The sequence below is a fragment of the Hyperolius riggenbachi genome, chromosome 9 (assembly GCF_040937935.1).
Source record: "Hyperolius riggenbachi isolate aHypRig1 chromosome 9, aHypRig1.pri, whole genome shotgun sequence".
In the NCBI taxonomy this organism is placed as follows: Eukaryota; Metazoa; Chordata; class Amphibia; order Anura; family Hyperoliidae; genus Hyperolius; species Hyperolius riggenbachi.
This window is the reverse complement of record NC_090654.1, coordinates 74,831,435-74,857,317: the sequence shown is the minus strand read 5'-3', so window position 1 is coordinate 74,857,317 and position 25,883 is coordinate 74,831,435. Positions and strand designations below refer to the sequence as shown.

Here is a 25,883-nt window from a genome sequence, read left to right as displayed (position 1 = left end):
ATACCAGTTGCCTGGCTGTCCTGCAGATCTCCCAGAGACCATGACTTAATTATGAGGACTGCTGATATTGGAAGTCCAAATAAATGGGTGCTCAGTTTATCAGGAGTGACAGTTTTGGAAGGAACTATAGCAGTCAGATGAAGGGAACCTGAAGCAAGAGGCATATGGAGGCTGCCATATTGATTTCCTTTTAAGCAATAACAGTTGCCTGGTAGCCCTGTTGATCCTCTGCCTCTAACACTTTTAGCCATAGACCCTGAACAAGCATATTCAGATCAGGTGTTTCTGACAACATTGTAAGAACTGACAAGATTAGCTGCATACTTGATTCCGGTGTGTGATTCAGACACTACTGCAGCCAAATAAATCTGCAGGGCTGCCAGGCAACTGGTATTGGCAGCCTCCATATCACTCTCACCTCGGGTTCACTTTAAAGGAAATAAATATGGCAGCCTCCATATACTTCTCGCTCCAGCTGTCCTTTAAATCGTGCATGATAATATTGTGGATTTGTGTTTTACAACAAATGTGAAACTAGGAAAAAAAATGTTTTTATTGTCTTTTTTACTTTCCTGAAGAGTTTAACTTTATTATTTTCTCTACCCTGTTTCCCCTTCTAGAACTGCATTGCCTTTGCTATGCTATTATATTGTGCAACACACTGTCAGTGTGAAAGAAGCCTAAATCTTCAAACCTAGATTTTTAACCTGTAACACACCTAAAAATCGCAAAATGCTAGCGATTACAGCTAGCATTTTGCGGGAGTGATTTTTCCATGATTAACGCAGAAAAATCACTGGACATTGTAGCATTTTGGGAGCTATCACGGTTAGCGGTTCTATACATGCTAATCGCGATTGCTCAAGAATCGCCGCTAAAATGCTGCATGTAATGCGTTTGCAATTATTGCTAATCGCAAAACACCCGCGATTACGGCAGTGAGAACACTGCCATAGCAAACATGTGCTAAGCGGTTTTAAAAACCGTGTGAATGGGCCCTAAAACAGAAAAGTCCTATTTAGGATAAGTTATGTGGCTACAACTGTTGCTCTCATAAGTTTATTTTCACTTCGGGTTCCCTTTAAACATATATCTGTCGCTAGGCCGTCTCCATATACCTCAGCGACCCCTTCGCTCCCCTCTCAGTGTCCCACTTGCTCCTGGAGAGAAAGTAAAGCTGAGGTGACAGAAATTGAAGCTGGTCATATAAGCCGTGCCTCTGGGAATGTGGCCTCAGCCAGGCAGCAGCTGCACACCCTTGTTACTGTCACTGAGCCAGTCAGCAAGCGACCAACTACGTGCAGCACCATTGTACCATTCCTGAGGTCCCCACAGCCTCGTCGCGCCAATTTCCCGGACTGCATGAAGGTGTCATTAGCAGGTAATCTTCCTGTCGGCTTGTATAGGATATTGTCATGCATATGAATGTCACTGCTCCCACCTTGTCACAGGTACTGCTCACTAACTGCTTGCTAATGGTTACACTGCATGTCCGGCCATAACTGCCTATCTTATTTATTAACCTTTATAATTAGTGACTCGGTGCCTTGCCTACTAGCACAGAGAGTTTTGGCATCACAGTGATTTAGGCAAAAGAAAAATCAGGATAACAAGGCACTCAATAAAGGATCACTATCGCAAAAAAGTAGGCCGTTGAAATTTGACAGAACCGACAGGTTTTGGGACAGTCCATCGCCTCATGGTGGATTCCCAAGGTTTTGTTTGTTTTGAACAGCATTTCCTGCACAGCAGTTTAACTGCCAAAATAGTAAGATACCAGCCAGCCTCCCTACTCACTTGCACACTACTTTGTCAGTTAGACTTTGCAACTGCTGTTCAGGAAATGCTGTTGAAAAAAAAAAAAAACCCAGAGAATCCCCCATGAGTAGATCGACTGGCACAAAACATGTCGGTTTAACTGTCTACTTTTCTCACGTTAGTGGTCCTTTTAAAGGGAACCTAAAAATACTGAAAAGAAAAAAAAAGGGTTTCACTTACCTTGGGCGTCTGCCAGCCCCCTGCAGCCATCCTTTGCACTAGCATACCTGGAATGATCCTCCGGTACCCCGCTCCAGCTCACTTTCTCTTCCGCCGGTCGCCGTCCACTGTAGAGATTTTCTCGTTATGCGCAGGGCGCCCCCGACGGCGGGGGCGCATACAAGGATGTGTGTGGCCAGGGCCGCACAGGCGCAGTGGACGTCAACTTGTAAGTCGGCGAAAGAGAGAGTGATCTGCAGCAGTGGCCTGAGTATCATTCCTGGACGGCGAAGGCACATTCATGTTTTATTGGTTTTGTTCCTAGAACTGTGTGAACAAGCTTTGACCCTAAGCTTTCTTGCACACTTCTGTGCATTTTAGGCAATGTGTATCAATCTGTAGCATTGATGTTTTGCTGAGAAATACACAGAAGAGTGCACTCATTGCTCAGGCCCTTAGTCACACTGTGTGCATTGCATAACATATGCATTATAATGTGTGTGTACTGCAATGGCCCCATGGGTTTGCTCAGAAAGGGATCCAGAAATTTCCAATGGCATCCCAGCAACACCTCTGACCCCCCTCCCTCCACATATCACCCATCAGCAACAGTCCTGAGTGTGCTTTATCACCCACCACTGATCACTGGCTGTATCACCTCTGTGATCCCCTACATACACAAACACAACGTGGTCTCTTCCCAAGACACCAAAGCCCCCCCGGCCTACATTAGTAATATTAGCATAAGAGAAATATGTACCTGGAGACAGATGCTGTGCTGCCTTCCGTTTCATCAGGCCCTACTGTGCATACACCTAAGGTGATTAGAGAGAAGGTCACACTCATAATCCAACCCAGCCTTCTGATGGCTGCATCTATTACAGGCATTTCTTGATACAACCGTAACAGCTGCTATGGGGCCCAGCAGTAGGTGGGGTCCTCTTTATCCCTAACTTACCCTTCTGTGTATTCCCCACCCTCTGACCCCCAGGCACTTGAATTTGCATGGAGCAGCAGTGGTCAGGGAGGTAGTGCTGGATGTGTGGACTGAGGGAATCACTTGGTGGTCACAGATGAGGACCCTGCAGGGAAGCTGTGCTGAGAGCGGCAGCAGCATTTCTCCACAGCACTCTAATTATAGTAGCAATAGGACATCTCTGGTCTCAAGACCCTGCAGGAGAAGTACTGGTATTTCTAACAGCGTATTTAGGAGACACTCTGTGCATCACAGGCTTCTCTGCACAACTGTGGAAGGCTACTACAAATATTTGCTTTAACCTATTAGCAGCCACATATAGCTTTATGTGGCTGCAGGGCCAAGTCCCCTCGCCCCCCGGGGAATTGTGTCCTCCCCAGCCTGGCAGGGTGTGCAGAGCGGTGCAGGGAGCTTTCATATTTACCTGTCCCGACTGCTGTATGCAGTGGCGTAGCTAAGGAGCTGAGGGCCCCGATGCAAGTTTTACATTGGGGCCCCCCAAGCACTCTATACATAACAATTGATACAGCGCACCAAAACCTGCCAATGGCAACTGCAGTGTCAGAGGTGCAAGAAGGGGATGAGGAACAGTTTGTTAATGATTACCACTATTCAAAGTATCTGTAGAAGTGATTATTATGAGCACAGGACCAATAGAGAGCTAATACTATAGTTGAGGGAAGGCCCTTCAGGGCCCCTCTGGCCCAAGGGGCCCCGATGCGGTCGCTACCTCTGCAACCCCTATTGCTACGCCCCTGGCTGTATGGCATCTCCTCCCCTCCGCTGATAGCGCTGCAATGCTGGCATCCTCTTCTGAGTTCCAATCACATGATATGACGTGTGATCGTTACCCAGGGGATGGTGTCAGCGGTGCAGCACCGCCTGGTGGTGGAAGAGGGGTGATGGAAGAGTCTCTTCAATCACTCCTCTTCCATCACCTGGGGGTGCTTCACCGCTGACACCATCCCCTGGGTTAGGGTCACATGTTATATCATGTGATCGGAACTCTGAAGAGGATGCCGGGAATGCAGCACCACGGGTGGATGAAGAGCAGAAGCCGATCCAGCTGCAGGCAGCCTAATGGTATATGCCGGTTGAAGCTGACATCCAATGCATTGTCTATCTCGAGATAATGCATGCAGGGCTGCTTATAGGTTAAAGCACTTTAGGTGCATATGTGAGAGCACCATGTCCATTTGTATCCATAGGAGAATGGTATTAGTATAGTAAGCCTAGGCCAGTGATCTGCAAACTTGGTTAAAACAGACAGACACAGAACATTTATATCGTGCTTTTCTCCTGGCGGACTCAAAGCGCCAGAGCTGCAGCCACTAGGGCGCGCTCTATAGGCAGTAGCAGTGTTAGGGAGACTTGCCTAAGGTCTCCTACTGAATAGGTGCTGGCTTACTGAACAGGCAGAGCCAAGATTCGAATCCAGGTCTCCTGTGTCAAAGGCAGAGCCCTTAACCATTACACTATCCAGCCACCGCTGTTAAGGAACTACAAGTACCACAATGCATTGCGGGAGTCAGCCACAGTCATGGTTCATAAAGGCAAATGCATTGTGGGACTTGTAGTTCCTTAACAGCTGGAGAGCCAAGTTTGCAGATGACTGGCCTAGGCGCCCCATCAAAGCTTTGCTGTGGAGCCTACGCCAGAACAGCTACCTTTTGTTTTTTAATTTTTACTGCAAGTTGCCTTTCAAGAAGCACCTTATCAATGAACTGCTCCTACACAACACAAGTGTAGTAAGTAGTGCTTCAATCTTGTTGAAAGTACCCCTGAAACAAAATAAAAAGTAATAAATGAAGCTTATGGTTGGGTAGACTACATCCTAATGAGTGTCCAGACACTGCTCATTGTCCTCGGGGTCTTACTCATTCCCTGGTTCTCTAAATAACCGATGGGATGCTGGACCGGCTCTACGCAGGGCAAGAGGGCGCAGCGCCCCCTTCAATAAATGTCTTGCCCCCCTCTCGGGAACCGGGATGTGCCTACGTGGGATCCTCTTCTGTCTGACTGCCCCTATGCCAGCTTCCTTTTGGAACGCTGCGCACACCAACACGGAGTGAGAGGCCTTACATCAGGTCGTCAGCTGCCAACAGTCAGTTACATGACTGCTATTTCCTTTTGGTCCACGCGCCCGCCGCCTATGCTTGTCCTGTCTTACAGTCACAGAGGCTGTTTGGAGTAGGGAGCACTGCTTGTCAACACCGCCTCCAGTCTGCCCGATAAGACACTAGTAATGTTACATTAAACACTGTAATTGGAACTTACTCCATTCATCACAGAGTCTGTTCCCTTCCCCAGCTGATTTAAAATAGTACTACACAAAGAATTGAATGTGTGCATTAAACACCAAGTGAACACCTGACATAACTGGCTAAGCAAATTTGGCCTAATTGGCTATTAATGAGGCAATGCTCATGCAAATATGCATTCGCTTTCGCATGCCAACTTATGCAGGGTCAAAAACCAATGCCGCAAAGCGGTCGCCCTGTGGGAATTAGTTCATGCTGCAATAGCACTATCCAGGAGCGCCACGGGGAGGCTTCCCAATGCCCCCATACAACCGGGCGCTCTCACTGCCTGGGAACCGCAGCAGCACCCCGGAGGAGGAGGCTGGGTGGCGCAGGCGACCCCCCCAAGCGTGGCCAGAACCGGGGGGAGCCGTCCGCACCCACCTCCCAATAATTAAAAACAGGCACTTACCTTAATGTCCATTGCGTTCTACTACTGAGCATAGCTTAGGTGCAACACATTTGATTTAAAATAGACCTGACCTGTCCTGGCTGAACTCAACACAATTCAGCAAGCAAAGTACTGTTTTTATAATAAGTACAGGAGAAAAAACTGCTCAAACATGATATGTAAACATGATGCCCCCTCATATGTGCCTGTCTAGAACCGGCCCTGATAGGATGCGCCAATACTTTCAATGGCACAGCTGGCGCTGTTGCTAGCAGACCGATCCCTTATTGCCTCCCCTCTGGCGTTACTCCTACGTAGCACCGGCATGCCCACCTTCTCCCTGGTGCACGGCGGTGTCATTTCCTGGAGGCCAGGACCAGCTTCAAGCTTTCTCATTACCATAAGTCCTGGATATTACAATAGTATTCCCACTTACCTACCCAATTGTTGGGTGAAATGCTGTTTGATCACATTTATTTTCTAAGTGCGATTTTATCTTTTTCAGTTTCAATAAACGTAAATGTATCTTAGAAGCCCTCCTGTTCATGTTTCCTAGAGCCTCACTTTTCCCACAAGTTCTGAAGCTAGCTAAATGGTGTTACAGAAGGGGTATTGATCCCATGATTATCTGCTAGGTTAAGCGCGGTAAGGCTTCTTTCCACTTGTGTGCGGCATGCGTCTTGCAAGACGCGATGCCGGCACAGCTGTGACGAGTCTCGCAGCCAAATCCCTCTAGCCGCGCTATGCACGCCTATGGGATTCGGACAGTGACTTGCAGAATTATGCTGCAGGGCCTCAGATTTTTCCCCGCCCACGAATTCGGATGCTTTGCATAGAGTTCTATAGGCTGCCAAATTCCATCCAAATTCGTGGCCGAGGAATTGCCCCAAATACGCACAAATGGAAACCTAGCCTTATACTGTGGAACTTTTGTTCACTGCGCCTGCGCTGCTCAGAATCCTTCTGTGTCACTTGGAGGAACATTTGTAAGGTAAGAGGACCTGGTATAGAGAACAGGAGGGACCCCCGAGGACAACGAGCAGCATTACGAAACTCAGGAGGTGATCTAGCCCACCACGGGCTTCATTCAATAGTTCTTTTCCCAATTCAAGGGTACTTAATGGGAAATTTTGAGTAGAGGGAGGCCTCTGGATAGCCGTGAGGTACCTTCATTGTCCTCAATTGAATGTTGAGACCTTCTAAGCAAATCCAACAAGTAGAGCTTGTCGGATTTGCTCTTGTGGCCATGCTTCTCTCTGTGTATAAGAGCGGCCACACCTGCACGAGGCTGTCTGCGCATGCACAGTAGCTGCTTGTGCACGACTTATCTGCATGCTATGTGCAGGCAGGACGCGGTTGTACGCATAGAGGAGAGGAGCGCAGCAGCGAAGACGAAGAGTACCCTGGCGAGCAGTGGTGTGCTGGGTGAGGATCAGAGATTTCTAAATTTCTAACTTTTTTCCTCACAATTTTCAACAATGAAGGCAGTCAGGCTGTTCCCTTACTTCCACATCACGTATACTGTCCACTCCGATGGTCCGCAGTAATGCGGCTGTAACCCGGGGCAGATGAGCTCCCTATAGGCTATATGGTGAACACATCCGCCTGGCCCGGTATTATCGTGGACTGCACAGATGTGCGCTTGCTGCCATGGATTCATTGCAGCGTAATAAGTGTGAATGACTACTATATATAACGTAGGAGCCATGTGCTGTCCACTTATGAGCGGAGTACGAACAAAAAACAGTTCTTCACTCTGGGAACAGAGATGGGTTCTGTGTGTGTGGGGGCGTTGTTGAGGGTAAAAACAGACACTTACCTGGGGCTTCTATCAGCCCCCTGTAGCAGTGATGTCCCACGTCGTCCTCCTCCGATCCGCCGTTCTCCACCGCCGGCTCCGGTCTAGCGCGGCATGCTTTCCAACTGCGGCTGCACGGCCATGCACCTGCTCGCCTCATTGGAAGCATACTGTGCAGGCGCAGTACAAGAAACCACCATACTGTGCTTGTGCAGTAAGCTTCCGATGACGCGAACAGGAGCACGCATTATTAGTCTGTTAGACGAATAATTGCCTGGTGCCGGCGGCGGGGAACAGTAGATTGGAGGAGGACGGCGGGAGACATTACTGCTACTGGGGGCTGATAGAAGCCCCAGGTGTCTGTTTACCCTCAGCACACCCCCACAGAACCCTTTTAATGGGTGTAATAAAATGTGTCCAGATACAAAGATGCATTGGATAGAGCCAGATATTCAATAATTGACATACAGAGACAGTAACTGATGGAAAGAGAGGTAGATGTAACACTGATTGATAGCCTGCTAGCTTATTATATATATGATAATAAATGACTGATTGCACTTGATAGCAGCTCTGTAGAATGATAGGACAGTCCTATAAATATCAGTGTAGCAGCACAGAGCTCCGCCCAACTCCTCCCCCGCTCCGCCCATCCTACTATGCAGAAGCCCAGCCTCAGGCAGGGCCCCTCCATCAGCCAGAGCCAGGGGCCCCTGCTAGCCTCCTGCCCGGAGAACACACAGCATCATGGGTAAGTTATGGGGGGAAGGGACGCTATGCACATTACCACCCCCAGCTGCACTGTCCTCTACGTTGCTCTGTACTGCTGCCTGCCAGAGTGCCAGGAGCAACACTGTAGCTCTGCTCCCGGGCCCCGGCTGCACTACAGCGCCCAGCAATCACTCACCCACCCCGCCTTCCACAAGCCAGAGTTTCGCGCTCATCGCAAAACGCAAATGAGACGCCGCGCTTATCTCTGCTATCGTGTAGTAACGACGTGTTGCCGCTAGAGGGCGCTCACATGCAGCCAGTGATAGAGCAGCCACATCACTCAGCTAGGAAGTTTGCCAATAAAAATGACTGATTGCACTTGATAGCAGCTCTGTAGAATGATAGGACAGTCCTCTCTGTATAAATATCAGTGTAGCAGCATGTCATGTCACCTCCAGGAAATCCTGAACAGGACTGCAGCTATCTGTATTAACCCTTATCCTATGTACACACAATACAATTTTTTTTCAGATTTACCTGCCAGGACCAACAGGTCCAACCTGATTTCCGATTTTCCATAGAAGTGAATGCAAAATCGATCGGAAATCAGATTGGACCTGTTGGAAAAAGTCGATCCGGCAGGTAAATGTGCCAGAAAGTTGTATCGCATGTACCTAGCATAAGGCTTCCAGCTTTTTTCTTTAACCACTTAAGGACCGCAGTGTTAAACCCCCCTAAAGATCAGGCCATTTTTGACTAATTGAGCCACTGCAGCTTTAAGGCCTAGCTGCAGGGCTGCAAAACTCAGCACACAAGTGATTCGCCCCTTCTTCCCACCAACAGAGCTCTTTGTTGGTAGGGTCTGATCGCTCACCAGTTGTTTGGTTTTTTTATAAATATTTATTTTATTATTTTTTTTAAATAAATTTGTGCATTTTTTAAAATTATTTTTGTATTCTGCCTGCCAGCCAATCAGCTATCATAGGCTTCAGCCTATGACAGCAGATCACTTTTGTGCCTGCCAGGGGGACAGCCGCATCACACGGCTGTCCCCAGTACAGCACTGCTGCAGATCGCAGCGCTGTACAATGTTTATAGAGGACGGTTTTGCTGTCCAACAGTCTCCGAGCGGCAATCGCCGATGGGAGACTTAAGGCGGAGATACGCCTTCCAAGCAGAGATGCGTGTGCATAGCCCCATAGAAGACCGTTCACACCAATCGGCGTGGAGCGGTCCTGGGGCTGCCGCCGCGTTCCCGCCAATTGGCGTCACATCAACTAGATCAGTGCCCATATAAAGGGCCAACGTAAGCCAAGCGGTGGCCTCGGGGCAAAGGTAATTTGGCCCCCTCCTCAAGCAAGTAAAGTCAGCCCCTGAGCGTCCACTCCACTGGACTCCCAGGTGGTCTCCCGCTGCCTGCTCCTGTGGTCCCATGTAGCTGAGCCTGAGCTGCCTTGTAACAACTCACCTGTTCCGGCAGCTGCTCTGTTCCGATCTATGTCTTCAGCCACGTTGCCTGTGTCTTCTTCATCAAGAAGACGCAGGTAGCGCGGCTGAAGATAGAGATCGGAAAGGAGCAGCCACGGGGACAGGTGAGTTGTTACAAGGCAGCTCTGGTTTAGCTACAGAACATGCGGGGCCAGGGGCCACGGGAGCAGTCAGCAGGAGACCACCTGGGGGGTCCAGCGGCACGGGGACCCTGTAGTAGTTGGGGGTCCTGGGACAATTGCCCCTTTGCCTCAATGTAAGTGTCGGCCCTGCCCATATATGTACTAAAGTCCACATTGGCCAGACTTTGAGGTGAAAATACATTTTGGATGACTGAGAATTATGCTAAATATTATGATATAGAGTTATGCTAATTTATTATGACAGAGTAACCAAGCAGCTCGGGGTGAGCCAAACCACTAGGAAAGTATAAGGGCCCGTTTCCACTTGTGCTGTGCGAATAAGTTGCGGAAAATGCAAAAACGAATTTGCATGCGGATGCAAATTTTACCGCAGATTCGCGTACGGTTTTGCAGTTTTTTGTAAGTATGCGAATTTAACCATGTCAGGGCCTGTGTGCTTTTACATTGATTTTAGGCAAAAACTTATGCGAATTCGCATGGAAAATTTGCATAGTGAAAACGCATGCACATTTCCTATTACTTTGTATACGAATCGCGGTGTGAATTCTGATGGCTCTGCTGTGCAGATTTTTCCCGCACAGAAAAACACTCTGTTTTCCTGACAAGTGGAAACAGGCTAATTAAGTTGTATTGGTTGTGCGAATCTGCGTGCAGAAAATGCATGCAGATTCATGATAGTGGAAACGGAGACTGAAAAGCCTTCCTACTAAAAAAAAGCAATGCTAGGTGTGATTAGCCTTCTTAAAACAGAAGGAAACTTGCAATAATTCAGCTATAAGTGAACATTTGTGGTTACCCACAATGCACCACTACTGAATATGCAAATTATCTCTTTATGCCCTTGTAGCCAGGCTAGCCTCCAGAACCGCTGGTGTATAGCATGTCTATAGCTTTACATTTTACAGAGCCATACCAACCCCACATGCAGGCAGCCTGTATTGGACTTTTGGTCCTCCTCAGTACAATACAGGGATTGATATTGCTCAATGGGATAGGGCTTGGACCAGTACAACAGAGTAACCAAGCACTCGGAAAGTATAAGGGGCCAAAAGAGGCCGAAAAGCCCTCCTACTAAAAAAGCAATGCTTGGTGTGATTAGTCTTCTTAAAACAGAAGCCGATTTATTATAAAACTCTAAAATGTAAATTGACTAATCAAATCTTGCAGTGAAAGTATGTGCCTGGTTCATTTTTAAGCTGCATAGATTTACAGTAACATTTGCATAATTCTGCATTATGGACCCAGTCCATGGTGTATGCCGGAAGATATGGTGTTCCCGACACTAGTGCATGCCAGGAGATGTACAGACACTAAAGACTACATCTCCCAGCGTGCACTAGGGGGCCGGGCACACTCAGAGGCAGAAAAATCAGAGCCTGCTCGTCTCAGTGTTAGTGGGGCCCGGAACTAGAACACTAATGAAAGAGGACCCAGAGGCTTACCTCTCTCAAAGTAAGCACCCATACTGGGACCCGTTTTCCCTTCAGGGTCCCTTTTTAAAGGACATCTGTGACTTTAATAAAAAGAAAAGAAAAAAATACAGATACCTCAGCGCTGGCACCCAATAATATTTACATTGGATCCACTCTACTGCGCAGACATGATGCATCTGCGCAGTAGAGTGGACCCGATCGTGCGTGGCTATTTCTGCCGGAGCCCGAGGGGTAGCTGACACTGTGACTGTGTGAGGATCTCGACGAGCTGATCTTCTGGGGTCCCAGCGCTGGAACTTCTCTGGTGAGGAGGATGGGGGAGACCTCTTTAGGATCCAGAGGCTTCTGTTTCCCAAGGTAAGCACCCCCGAGGGGCATTTTTTTTACCCCACACTTTAAACTCACGTAGTGGTTCTGGTTTAACATTAGCTGTGTACAGGATGCTAAGAGTTACTTTCAGAATAGAGAGCCAAGATTAGCAGGCTGTATATCCTTCTTGCTTCTAAGCATCCTGTATCATGGTAACAGTGCCCTCTATGATGACATCATAGGGGGCGCTGTTACAATGATACAGGACATATAGAACCAGGAAGAGGGAAGGACATGCTGCGCGTGGATCCTGGGAGGTGAGTGTCAATTTCTGCTGCACATTCCCCCCCCCCCTCCCTCAACCCCTGACAAGGCGCTTCTCTCTCTTGCGCTCACCACTTGCCCCTCTGCCTACCCGACAGCAAAGCTCTCACGCTGTCTAAACGGGGGGGGGGGGGGGGGGGGGGAGGGGGGGCTTCCTGTCTACTAAAAGGGAGAGGGATCTCTCTGGCTACCAAAAGGGAAGGAGAGATCTCCCTGGCTATCTAAACGAGTAGTCTTTCTGGCTACCAAAAGCAAATGGGTTGTCTTTCTGGCTACCTAAATGGGGGAAGTCTCTAGCTACTAAAAGGGAGAGCGCACTCTGAAGCCTAAAGGGGGGAAGCTCTCTGGCTACATATACGTAGGCTTTCTGGCTGCTAGATCACAAGAGTGTGCCCAAGTCTGGGGAGGGGGAGCGGGTAGAAACTGCTTTGACTTGCCCTTTAAATCAGGGGTCACCAAACTTTTTCGGTCAAGGGCCAGGTCAACATACTTCAGACTGCTGGGGGGCTGGAACATACATAAAATGTTGAAAAACATTACATTGAGTCTAGGTATTGATTCCCCCACCAATTATGCTCGGAGGAGATCTCCCAGCAGCAGCCATTCAGTCATGCAGCACCTGAAGAACATTGGTGCACCAGACAGTTAAACATACCCAGGTGACAACCTGCAGTCCAATTGGAAAGCATTGTCACCTGATGCAGAATTGGAAACCAGCGAATGACTGCTTGTTGGCTTCTGCAGTATGTGGATGGGTGGTGTCAGCACTGCTATCCTATATATATCGGGGCGCGACTTTTAAAGGTGCAGAGGGCCACATCTATAAGCTATACATTTTGTGTTTGGAGGGCCAGTGAAAAAACCGTGGAGGGCCGCATTCGGCCCGCGGGCCTTAGTTTGAGGACCACTGCTTTAAATTTTTAAATACAGAAGGGCCTGATTTCTGAGGAAGAATGGATAGCACTTACAATGCGCGGATTCCATATTAGTAATGCATTCATGGCACGTTGGTTTCGATGGATAACAATAAGCAAAAATGTAGTTGAAAAGCAGCAGCATAAGGAGATGTTGCATTTACAAATATACAGAGAATTATGGCCCATACTCACAGGCTACAATTGTCGCCGCAACATGCGGCGCATGCGTGTTGCGGCGACAGGTCGCCCGTGAGTATGCGGCGTTGCACGGGCGCGCACCCCGAACTGTCGCCCGTCGCTGATGTCGCCAGGCGATTGGTGCGGTCAATCGCCTGGCGACGGTCACCGCCGCAACTCTGCCGCAACTGTCGCTAGTCCGCGTGAGTACGCGGACTAGCGACAGCAACATAATTGCTAATAGACGGCGCTTCCGGCAGGGGGAGGGACAACAGCGACAGCTTCCGCCGCATAAGTTGCCAGGTCCCTCCGCCATGTGTATGCGGAGGGACCTGGCGACGAGCTGTCGCCGGCATGTCGCGCACACGGGAGCGTGTGCTAGCGACATGCCAAAAAGTTGTCCGTGAGTATGGGCCATAAGATCGATAGCCTAAGCAATACTGAAGGTTGGTTTCATGGCCCTGTGAGAAGAGGCTTCTTATGCACAACAGCTGCATTCATTCTATGATTGTTTAAATGTTTCAGAAATGCCCATCAGAAGTAAGAGATGAAGACACATTCACATTAGTGCTGATGGAGACACCTCGTGTTGCACCACCAGCCAGTCTCCTCAGCTCTCGCACAGCGCAGGAGAGTTATGTCTGCCAACAAACAGCACACTGACGTCTTTCCAGGAAGATGCGTTCTTAGAAAGCCATATGTCCACCACATGGCTGCAGCTCTCCACAGTCACCCAATAGCCTCCTGGTTCAGCCTTGTGCGTTTCTTGTATAATGAAAATACATAGTTTGCAATGCCCAACATTTTTGCAATTTAAAGAGGGAACGCCAGTGAAAATAATGTTATAAAAAGTGCTTCATGTTTACAATAATTATCTATAAATGATTTAGTCAGTGTTTGTCCATTGTAAAATCGTTCCTCTCCCTGATTTACATTCTGACATTTATCACATGCTGACATTTTTACTGCTGGCAGGTGATGTCAGTGGTAGGAGATGCTGTTGGCTTTTTTGGCATTTGGAAACAGCTGTTATTTCCCACAATGCAACAAGGCTCCCACAGTGTGATGTCAGAACCATGATCTGTTTGTGAAAAGGAATAGATTTCTCATGGGAAAAGGGGTATCAGCTGCTGATTGGGATGAAGTTCAGTTCTTGGTTACTGTTTCTCTTTAACCATTTTTGCGTTAATATTATCATTATTTTTATTACCTTGCTGAATTCCTGTGCCAGTGTTAAGTTTTACACGAGCAAGAGGTTTCCAATAATGCATTAATTCTGCATCAAACAGGACTGCTCCCTCCAGATATATCACTTTCTGTCTTCCTAATGCATACCTGAGGCGGAGGCAGCCAGGGCCGGATTTGCACTCTTTACCGCCCAAGGCCACTGTCACCAGCCGCCCCACTTCAGTATAGGTAGAGAGATGATCCCTCCCCCTTCCCTCCGGTATAGGTAGCCTGATGACCCCCCCAGTATAGGTAGCCAGATGACCCCTCCCCCCTTTCCCTCCAGTATAGGTAGCCAGATGACCCCTCCCCCCTTTCCCTCCAGTATAGGTAGCCAGATGACTCCCTTAATCCCTCCTTTTCCCACTCCCCCCTTTCAGCATAGGTAGCCAGCTCACCTTCACACCGCAGCACCTATAAGCTCGTCTCCAGTGCAGAAGCTTCCTCTTCCTTTCCATCTCCAATGTTGCCCAAGTCCATAGCTGCTGGCCATAATGCAAACGTGCACAGAGAGCAAGGTGGCTGCTGCACAGGCATCCAGCAGCAGAGTACCAATGGTCAGGCGCTCGCTCCCTGCATTGCAGCATTTGCAAGCTTGCAAATGCTACACCAGTTTAGCCTGCTGCTTTGGTGCCCTTGCTCCTGTGGTGCCCTAGGCCATGGCCTAGGCGGCCTTGGCCTAAATCCGGCCCTGGAGGCAGCACAGAGTGGAGGCCAGCTACAATGAGGGCCCACCAAGTGTCTGATGACATAAATAAGCAGGTGCCCATAACTTTTACCCCCCCCCAAAAAAAAACACTTTAAAGCGGACCTGCTCTCTGCTCTAAAGGTGGCCACACACCATACAATTTTTTTAAATATCTGTTCAATTCAAGAACTGCAATCACTTTTTCTGACTGATTATAACATTTGAAAAATATGACCAATATGACCATATGTTAAATTTTTCCCCAATTATGATAAAAAATGATTGGAAACTCAGAAAATTGCTAGGGTGTGTATTAATGAATTTGCAATCTAACACACACCATACAATCTTTAGAAAAATATCTGGCATTCTGGATCGATAGAAATCGAAAAAAAAAATTGATTTTTCAGTCGAATAAAAAAAAAAGCATTCGGTGTTTTCAGGAGATCCGATCGTTTTTTGTTTTTTTTGTTTTTTTTTCCATCTTAAATTCGGATCATTTTATTGTATCGTGTGTGTGTGGTCACCTTAAGAGATACACAAAAGCATAATAACCTTTGAAGAAAAACATTTCTTTGTTAAAGCTGATACAAATCCTATGATAAATCTGCCAGGTGTCTTCTTCCTGCTTTCACGGAAGCAGACATAGGGTTAACATCCTGTGCTTTCAAATTGAGAAAAAGAGAGAACACCAAGAGCCCAATATAGTGTAGTATGTACTGGTAAGGTATAATTGATAGAGTAATAATATTAATTTAATACTCACAAACCAGGGTTACCAAGTAGGCAACCACTGTCAAAGCAGGTGGGGAGATTGTCCTGACCCCACTCAGGATTAAAAAGTCGCTCTCTGTAGTTGAAGAAGGAAGGGTACAACCCTCCACCAAGGGTGGACTTGATGTAGATAATAGGATAACAGAGGCGCCAATAGGATAAAAAACACTAAAAGAACTTAAAAACCCATCTTGGTAATAGAGGAGGCAGTGGTGGACTCACCCCCTCCAAGCAGAACACACGACTGTGGATTTTCAGTCAAAACAATTTTATTGGATACTCCAAATAAAGTGCAACGCGTTTCACGGGATACAAACTCGCTTCATCAGGCAATAACAGATAGGAGTAAACAGCATCTGCCAGTATCATCAACACAGAGGCGCTCAGTGTTGATGATACTGGCAGATGCTGTTTACTCCTATCTGTTATTGCCTGATGAAGCGGGTTTGTATCCTGTGAAACGCGTTGCACTTTATTTGGAGTATCCAATAAAATTGTTTTGACTGAAAATCCACAGTCGTGTGTTCTGCTTGGAGGGGGTGAGTCCACCACTGCCTCCTCTATTACCAAGATGGGTTTTTAAGTTCTTTTAGTGTTTTTTATCCTATTGGCGCCTCTGTTATCCTATTATCTATGTGCTTTCAAATTAGCTTATCTGCCGTGGCAGTCATGTGACACAGGGGAGAGATCAAATTACAATTTGGGATTAGACACAAATGAGGGGGAATTAGACAGGCTAAACTCTCTAAATACATACAGGCTGGATTTCTCTATATTTTCCTTCTGTCCTGTGCAAGGGTTCAGGTCCACTTTAAAATGGAACTCGAGGAACACGGTTTTATCTGTCAGGTTTGTATTGTTGTTTGTATCTGCTATCTTCCTGTCTCTGTGACATTCAGCACCCGAACAGAACGTGAGAATGTTAAGCCTTGTGCTCACGTATATTGTCTGGCTTTCAAGACTCGATCCCTTGGGCAAGAGTTTGGGGGTTGGGTCACTACGTACGTTCTGTTGTTATGAAGGGGGCAGGAGAGCCGACAGGATGGCATAGAACAGGCTAGGTGAGCAGGAGAGTGATGCATTCGGTCAAGATGATCCACTGGGTAGATTGTTCACCAATGCAGTGGGGGGATTGGGCGCCACTGTACACAAGCTAGATTGTAGATTTATTTTTTTTTCCTCTTTTTGTTTTTTTAATTCTTATTTATGTATTGGTCAGATTTGGCTTCTGACTTATGCTGCATACACACTTGAGATAAAAGTCTTTGGAAAAGGCAAGATCACAGACCAATTTTACCCCCTTCCATGTAGTATGAGAGCCATACCTACACAGTCTTTTCTATGGAGCTGCACTCCCCATCAGATAAAATCTTTGCAAGATGCTGCACACAAAGATGCTGTACACATTCAAAAGATCATTATCTGCAAAAGATCTCTTCCTGCAATAGATCCGTTCCTGCAAAATGCATTCATAGTCTGAGATCTGCAGATCATCATACACACCTTGTTTAACAGGCAATCATCTGCAGATCATCTGCAGATCAGATCCACCAGGATGGATTTTCAGATCTGCAGATGATTGCCAGATATGCAGATGAAGTCTGTTAAACCAGGTGTGTATGAGGATCTGCAGATCTCAGACTATGAATGCATTTTGCAGGAATGGATCTATTGCAGGAAGAGATCTTTTGCAGATAATGATCTTTTGAATGTGCACAGCATCTTTGTGTGCAGCATCTTGCAAAGATTGTATCTGATGGGGAGTGCAGCTCCATAGAAGAGACTGTGTAGAGTATGGCTCTCATACTACATGGAAGGGGGTAAAATTGGTCTGTGATCTTGCCTTTTCCAAAGACTTTTATCTCAAGTGTGTATGCAGCATTAGGCTAGGTCCAAAGTGAGCATTGCGTTTATTCCCTGTATAGCAGGAACACAAAGGAATTGGAAAGGTGGCCCGCAAGGTATCCGCGTGTTACGTTGCATACAGTGAAGCATACAGTCATTGAAAAGCATACAGTAGGGAGCAATGGCAGCGCATCCAAAATCGGGCTGCCTCTGAATGACTTAACAGCAAGAAGGTGTGCAGAGCCTCTTAAAGTCATAAATGCACCCAATTGCATCTGAAACAGGTGCTACAATTTACACTAATGGAGGATGTCAGCTTCCAAAACTGTTTGCATGCAAAAAAATTTGTACTGGACCCCTACACCGTAATGAGGTCACGTATCGTAAGGGGTCCTAACCTCTATTTTAAACAACCATAAAACAATATGCAAGCGTACATTTGACCTGGAAGCAGATAGCCATTGCAGTAGAGGAAGGGGTGCAGCGGTCAATTGTTCTGTGTTTCAATGCGGGCATTAAGCCGCACCACAACACCCCACTGTGAATGTAGCCTTACTGGAACTGGCCAAAAATTGGAACTCATTAGTCAGCAACCTGACAGTAAATTTACATATTACAGTTTGCTATGAGTTTGTGGACTTTGCACAGCGCTATGGCTTTTTTTACGGCCTCCGCAGCATCCAAGTCGTCCCTCGTGTGTTTATCACGTTCCCCCATTGGTACAGAGTTAGCACTAGCCTATGAACAGGTGTGAGTATATTTATTCCTCCTGAGGTCATCTCATAGGCACTTGGGAACTGGACACCGTTCTCTTGATGTGTGACAGAGGCGCGAGGTGGCTGCTGATGTCAGCTGGAATTCTGTTGGGTCAGAGGCTTGCCGGAGATTTATCGCAGTTCGTTGTTGACAAGACTTAGCGTAATACATTGCCAGGCCATTCACAAATGCCGATACGCACATTTCTGCATGCAGAGGATTTCTTTCCTTGAGGCAGAAACGCACTTTCTTTTCCCTCATTATAAAGCAGATGACATATCTAGAGTTTCTTTTGTAAGGAGTACTGCTGTATTTTTAACTGGTTCTGGACCAACGCAGCTGAAATCTACGTCCTGCATATGGCTGTGCGGATCTGACACGACGTAGTTTTTTTTTTTTTATTATATACACATACAATCCAAATCTGGACTCAACCCTTTATTGAGCGAATCTTCCATTTTTTTATTGTAATTACCAAGAACGGTGATACAGCAACAGACAAGCACCACGTGCTTATCTGTTTCTGTATCACCGTTCTTGGAAATTACAATAAAAAAATTGAAGATTTGCTCAATAAGGGTTGAGTCCAGATTTGGATTGTATGTGTATGAACATTATGCTATGGGAGGCTTGATGAACCTCCTGCCTTCATCTGTGACTCCCCGTAGGATATCGATTTGATCCTGAGGCCTGCAGACATTGTGTGTTGGTTACAACGTAGTTTTTTACACACTTGTCGCCACTCGGTTCCGCCGATCGGGCCACTGTCTCCCCGCCGCAGATCACTCGCCTTGCCGTCTATATGACATCAGAGCTGTGTGAGCGGGTCAGGGGTCAATTTCATTGACTCCTGACCCTGTCATCCCTGTAAACCAATCCCATTGGCTTACATTGTTTGACAGCGTCAGGAGCCAATGAAACCTGACCGGCGTACAACACTCTACTGTCATAAGGGCGGCAGAGAGATGGACAGAACTGCGTGACTGGCAGGGGTGGCGGATGATTACAGGGATTCATAGGTTAGTGCCATTTTACCGTGCTGGCAGTCTCTGGTCCTTAAGGGGGCACTATAGCGAAAAATTTTAAAATATGTGCCAACATAGGCAAATGATAAGTACGTTTTTTTCCGGAGTAAAATGAGCCATAAATTACTTTTCTCCTATGTTGCTGTCACTTACGGTCAGTAGTAGAAATCTGACACAAGCGACAGGTTTTAGACTAGTCCATCTCTTCATAGGGGATTCTCAGCAAGGCTTTTATTCCTTATAAAGATATTCCGTAAAAAGGATTTAAATCATGATGCTGGCCATCTTCCCTGCTCGCTGCACAATTTTTTGGCGGTTGGACAGAGCAACTGCCATTCACTATGAGCTTTTGAAAATAAATAAATCCCCCATGAAGAGATGGACTAGTTCAAAACCTGTTGATTCTGTCAGATTTCTACAACCTACTGTAAGTGACAGCAATATAGGAGAAAAGTAAATTATGGCTCATTTTACTCTGGCAAAAAATGTACTTCTTATTTGTATATGTTTGCTCATATTTTGAATTTTACAATTTTTCGTCATAGTGCCCCTTTAAGGGATCAGAGACTGCTGATACGGAAGTAGTTAAGCCCACCTTCTGACACAAATATTTTCCTAGTGTATATTAGGCACTCTGTGACAGAGTTTGTGTTTTATCTGTGTAGAAGTATGTTGATCAATCTTGTCAAATCATTACATGTGAATTTGAATAGAGTTTTTTATTTGTGGTTGAATAGCATTTGAAAAAAAAAGCCTAGTTTATAACTTAAAAAGGAACTTTAACCAAGGATTGAACTTCATCCCAATCAGTAGCTGATACTCTCTTTCTCATGAGAAATCTTTATCTTTTCTTTAACAGTGCATCGAGGGTCTGTGTGGCTGATATTGTGGTGAAGCCCCTCCCACAGTGTGATGTCATGACCATGGTCCTGACAATTTGCTGTCTGTGAACCTTGTTGTATTGTGGGAAATAATGGCTGTTACCAACTTTCAAGCAAGCAGTATCCCATTCCCATTCTGTGCATAGAACTCTTAGTGAACAGACATTCTGCAGAGATGATCTGGCAGGACTAAAGATGTTGCTGCCAGTGATTCATTTCAGAATGTAATCAGAGAGAGAAAAGATTTTACAATGGGCAAACCATTACTAAATAATGCAGCTCCGACAAATGCAGGAAGTGGATCCTAGTGTTAAAAATAGGATCCTCTTCCACTACATTTTTCCGGACAAGAGGATGCGTTGCCCATAGCCACCTATGGTGCAAAACATGCGATTGTGACGTGAAAAGGGAGCGGAGCAGACACTGAACTGGTCCGATCCAAACAGGCCAAAACGCTGTGCTCCGTATGGGAACAAAGCTTTATTGAACAGTCTCATCGCTGGAGCAGGTAAATATTACACTGCTCTACTGCACTACTCTGCAATGTGGAGTGGGAGGGAGGTGTATGTGTGTTTTACCAGTCACAAGGGGGAAGGGGGTTTGATCCCATTCTAATTTTGCTGGGGGGTCCCATGGATTGTTGCTTCACCCTGGCTCAAACTGACGGTGTTTTCTGGAAGGGGAGGCAGTGTTACTGCTTAAAATGATGCATATTTGAAGACACGTTAAATTTCAAGGAGAGGCGCATTTGGCCTGTGGGCCTTGAGTTTAACACTTGTGCTTTAGAGTATCTGCAGAGTCCTCCTGCATGGACTAGCTACAGCCTGCATTGTTTTCACCATGGTTGTCCATTCTCTGTCCGCTTACTGCTAACATCTTCAGCTGGGCTGCTTTAGATCAAATGATTATATTTTCAAAAAGATTTTTAGATGCAGAGAGCTTGTGGGACACAAAAAAGCAATATTTGGACACTTTACTAACCTATCAAACAGTATAGTCAGATATTTTTCTGAAGTTGGTCTCGGCTTATACTTTATCAAATCCATGTAGAGTTTTTGTACTCAGCAATGTAAACACAAGTGTTATCTCTTCTTCTGCAGTGTGACGAGCCAGCGTGCCCAGCCAGGTCACCATGAAGGGTGAGGATAGCCGGCAGAGGAGGAAGGAGGGTCGTGCCAAGAATGGGGAGCGGGCCAAACACAGAGGAAAAAACAAAAACAGGCAGAATGAAGGTAGAAACATTGCCCGAGAGGTGGTGGAGGAAGAACTCCCCCTCATCCCTGAGAAACGACCACCAGAGAGGAAGCCACCCATGTACAAACCCGGAGAAGAGTCCTCGTTCTCCATCGCCCTTCAGGTCCTCTTCCCATACCTGCTGGCGGGACTGGGGATGGTCATGGCTGGGATGGTGCTGGACGTGGTACAGGTAAGATGGGCAAGGAATTCTGGGGCTTGTACTGACCTATCTTATATAGGCCTTAGAGTTCATGGCTGGAATGGTGCTGGACGTGGCACAGATAAGGGGGGCAAGGAATTCTTTGACTTGTACTGAACAATCTTATATAGGCCTTAAGGGGTACCCAATGTATTCTTTAAGGCAGGCACAGTACGGCTGCGCTTGTGTGTGGCAGGGAGCACGGGCAAGATATAAAAGAAAGTCTTGGTAAGCGGTGGAGGCAAGGAGAATACAGGAAGCCTCTGGAGGATCCACAGGACTCTATCTTCATAGGTAAGTATCTGTTTTTTTCTCTAAAGCTTTGCCTTAGGTTCTCTTTAAAGGATACCCTAGTCCTGAAAATATGGCATAAATGACGCCTACTGTGTGTGTGGGGAGTAGTGCAGAAGCTTAACATACATCACTTGCCCCGGCATCAGTCCCCATTTAGCTGTAAAGCGGTCCGTTCCAAAGTCCTGATTGGCGCATTCGCACTACGTCCGCGGAGTACACGCACACTCCCACAGGAAGATTTACCCGGCGCGCATGCCCTCTAACCCCAGACATACTACGCTGTGCATGCACAGTATGTCTGCTTGGGCACCCTGTGACCATACTCCCCGTCGACCACAGGTCCAGTGCGCGTCGAATACATGCGAGACAGCGCTGGAGGGAGGAGGCTGCGAGTAGAATGGGAGGGCTCTATAGGATTCAGAGCCTTCCCTCTTCATTGGTGGCCTTCTTTTTTCTTCAGTTTTACGTAAACTACAAAGGAAAGTAAATAAGGTGAAGTTTCCCATAAAAGCGGACCTGAATGCAGAACATCCTTTCTGCTCTAAAAGATAAGCAACAGCATAATGACCTTTAAAGAAAAACATTTCTTTATTATAGCTGATATAAATCCTGCAATAAATGTCTCCTTCCTGCTTTCATGGAAGCAGACATATTGTTAACATCTTGTGTTTACAAATTAGCTAACACAGCTGACAGATCAAATTACACTTGTGATTAGTCACATATGAGGATGGGATTAGACAGGCTAAACTCTCTAAATACACACAGGGTGCCTTTGTCTATGATTTCCTTCTGTCCTGTGCAGAAGTTCAGGTCCACTTTAATATTATTTGCTGATGGGATAGGGTCACAGTGACCTCTGGCATGAGATGAGGACACAGCGGTCCCCCTGAGTTGCTGCCAGCAGCCTGACGCTCAGCTGGATAGAAACAAGTGATTCATGATCAGCTTATACTGGGAACTGAGAGGACAGGAATGTGAGATGCCAGTACAGATGTCAGGGAAGCTCCAGTGATGGTAAAGGAACACTTCAGTAAGACTGCTCTGGTCATTTCAGCAGATTGCTTTTACCTTCTTCTACACACCTGTAAGATTGAAGCAGACACGGTACACTTACCACCAAAGTCATGCATGTCCCTCTCCTCCTGCACCATTAGGTGTGTTTTCCACAACATTTCATTGTTACTATGGGCTTGATTCATTAAGCTGTGCTGCTAAAGCAGTGCAGCTTAATGAGAGGAGCGCTAGCTCAGTGCACGCTATGCTGCGGTAGTGTAGCATAGCATGTGCTGATAACTTACTCGCGCTCCTTGTAACTAACGGCTACTCCACTGTACCCGCCCTGAGCCCCATCGGGTCCAATGGCTTTCTAGGATGTGATCCGGGCATGTTGATTGGCCCAGGCGGCTGCCTGTCAAGTGACAGGCATCCTATTGGCCCAATCAAAGCACTGGGATAACTTCTCAGAAAGCCACTGGACCTGCCGGGCTCAGGGTGGGTTCAGTAGCGCGGCCATTAATTACAAGAAGCACACGTAAGTTACCAGCGCGAGCTACGCTGCACTACCGCAGCATAGCGTGCACTGAGCTAGCGCTCCTCTCAATAAAGCAGCGCAGCTTAATGAATCAAGTAAGCAGGGCTGGCTCTAGCTACAATGGGCCCCTAGGGCAAAAGTAACCGCGGGACTCCCTTAACTCCCCCCCCCCCCCCCCCCCCCCATATAGTAGTCAGATATGCCCCTAACGAGCTAAACCCCTACCCCGTTTATTAGCCAGATGTCCCTCCCCCCCAGTGTACTAGCCTGATGTGCCCCTGACCCCCTCCCTCCCCCCAGTGTAGTAGCCTGATCTGGCCCCATCCACTCCACTAGCCTGAGCCCCCCCCCTCTCCCCGCATGCTCTCCTTCACAGCGTAACGGAGGCAGTGGGGAAAGACACACACCTCAAGTTCCAGGCAATGTAGCCCTATCTGTCTCCCCTGTACTGACTCTTGACTGTGTCCTGCACTTCCTGCTACTCCGTTTGGGCTCTAGTGCCTGAACAGAGAAGCAGGAAGTGCAGGACAAAGTTAGTACAGGGGAGACAGATGGCGCCACATCACCTGGAACTTGGAGGTGGTGAGTGTGTGTCTGTCCCCGCTGCATCCATTACGCTGTGGGAGGGCTCTGGCCGGCAGCCACATAATTTAGTAGGGTGGAGGGGGACACTTGGGGGCCCCTATGGATGCGGGGGCCTGGAGGCAATTGCCCATATAGAAGCACTGGCCCTGTGTGTAAGGCTCTGCAGCTTCTGGTCACATAACGGCAGCATGGAGAGGAAATGGTTAGCATTTTTGTTTGACGGATCATGGTTTTTACCAGCGCGTGTTCAGTACAGTAAGGTTCGGACACAGACAGGAGCACAGTCACAAGAGCATATTCCACAAACCCTTGTAGAATATGTTCATAGGCAGTGGCGTAGCAATAACCCCTGTAACCCGAAGGCTTTAGGTGCCGCTTCTTCTCCCAAAATGCCGCCCCCCTTCTTGAGCAGATTAAGCTTAGCGGGAGCAGTTATATTTACCTAGTCTACACTGTATCAGGTCTCCTATTCCTCCAGGCATCTGTGCACTCAAGGATGACATCATCCTTGGGCTACCGGTGCATGTCATGTCATCAGGTGCCTCAGGGTGGCAGCATAGAGCGTGCAGATGTCTGGAGGACCAGGAGAGAAGGTGCAGGGTGAACTAGGTCAGTGTTTCTCAACATTTTATTGGTATGTACCCCTTTTAAAAACCTGTATCCACCAAGTACCCCCTAGCATAGTAAACATGACAAGTACCCCTTGACAAATATATATTTAATCGTAGTACATGATAATTGGTTCTAAACCATTTCCAAGCATTTGCTATTGTTTTTAATTAGCTAAAACACGAATTTGGTATTGTTTTAAATAAGATTTATCATTTTCTAAAACTCTAAATTTGTTATTCTTGGTTAAGTATATCAAGCCTGAGTACCCCCTGGAACCATCAGAAGTACCCCTTGGGGTACGCGTACCACACGTTGAGAACCTAGGAACTAGGTAACTGACAGGGTTTCCTGCAGGGCTGGATTTGTACTTTCCAGTGCCCTAGGCCTGCTGTCACCAAGTGCCCCCCCCCCCCCCCCCCCCAAAAAAAAAACATATTTTGTCCAAAACTCTGACTAGCGATCATTGGTTTGAATTAGAGTGACCAGACGGATTCGGGGTCCGCTGTCCCAGGCAGCATGAGGTCCCGGGAAACGTCCCGCTTTCAGCAGCGGGACGCCTCGGGACTCTGGTCACTGTATCCTCATGAACTGGCAGCGGCGTCTATAGACGCCGTGCCAGTTCATTGCCTGCAGCCCCGCTCCAGCCTCCTTATTGCCTTCCAGTGTTCCGACACCGGCAGGCTAGCAGGGCTACGGCAAGATGGCTGCCGAAGCCCTGTACTGGAGACTATTTGTGTCTCCAGTACAGGGCTTCGGGCGCCATCTTGCCGTAGCCCTGTCAGCTCGGAACTCTGCAGGAGGAGGAAGGAGGTCCCGGGAGCAGCGCGCCAGAGGCTGTAGACTTCTGCCAGGTGAGTAAATGCTTTCTTTTCCAGGTGAAATGTTTGCCCGCATTGCGTTTCTTTTCTGGGGAAATGTTTGCCCGCATTACGTTTCTTTTCTGCGGAAATGTTTGCCCGCATTGCGTTTCTTTTCTGGGGAAACGTTTGCCCGCATTGCGTTTCTTTTGTACTGACATGTTTGCCCGCATTGCGTTTATTTTGTGCTGACATGTTGCCCATTGCGTTTATTTTCTGGTGTCCTGGGTAACTGTTACTGCATTTATTATTTAATGGTCATAGATGGCTATGTTTGCTGCTTTGTGGTTACGGTATACTATTAGCATCACACAGTTTCTGCACACCCATGATGCAAAGTCTCGTTTGTCCACATCATGGCGTAAACACTGCTTTCTTATGCCTCGCTGTTACATCATTACGTTAGCTCCGCCCATACAATGTCAT

General features: G+C 47.2%; 1 protein-coding gene across 2 annotated transcripts in view; it reads left to right on the top strand.

Moving 5' to 3' along the window:
* The first annotated feature begins 1,229 nt into the window (after positions 1-1,229).
* The window catches only part of SLC41A3 (solute carrier family 41 member 3), a 73,633-nt gene continuing 48,979 nt past the window's right edge, over positions 1,230-25,883 (top strand). The window contains exons 1-2 of one of the 2 annotated variants that reach the window (XM_068253080.1): positions 1,230-1,381; positions 21,241-21,566. In XM_068253080.1, the coding sequence (XP_068109181.1) occupies positions 21,273-21,566 (294 nt within the window). In that variant the 5' untranslated portion in view covers positions 1,230-1,381; positions 21,241-21,272. Of the gene's footprint in view, positions 1,382-8,091; positions 8,194-21,240; positions 21,567-25,883 lie in introns of those variants that run through there. The other variant, XM_068253081.1, reaches the window with a different exon arrangement.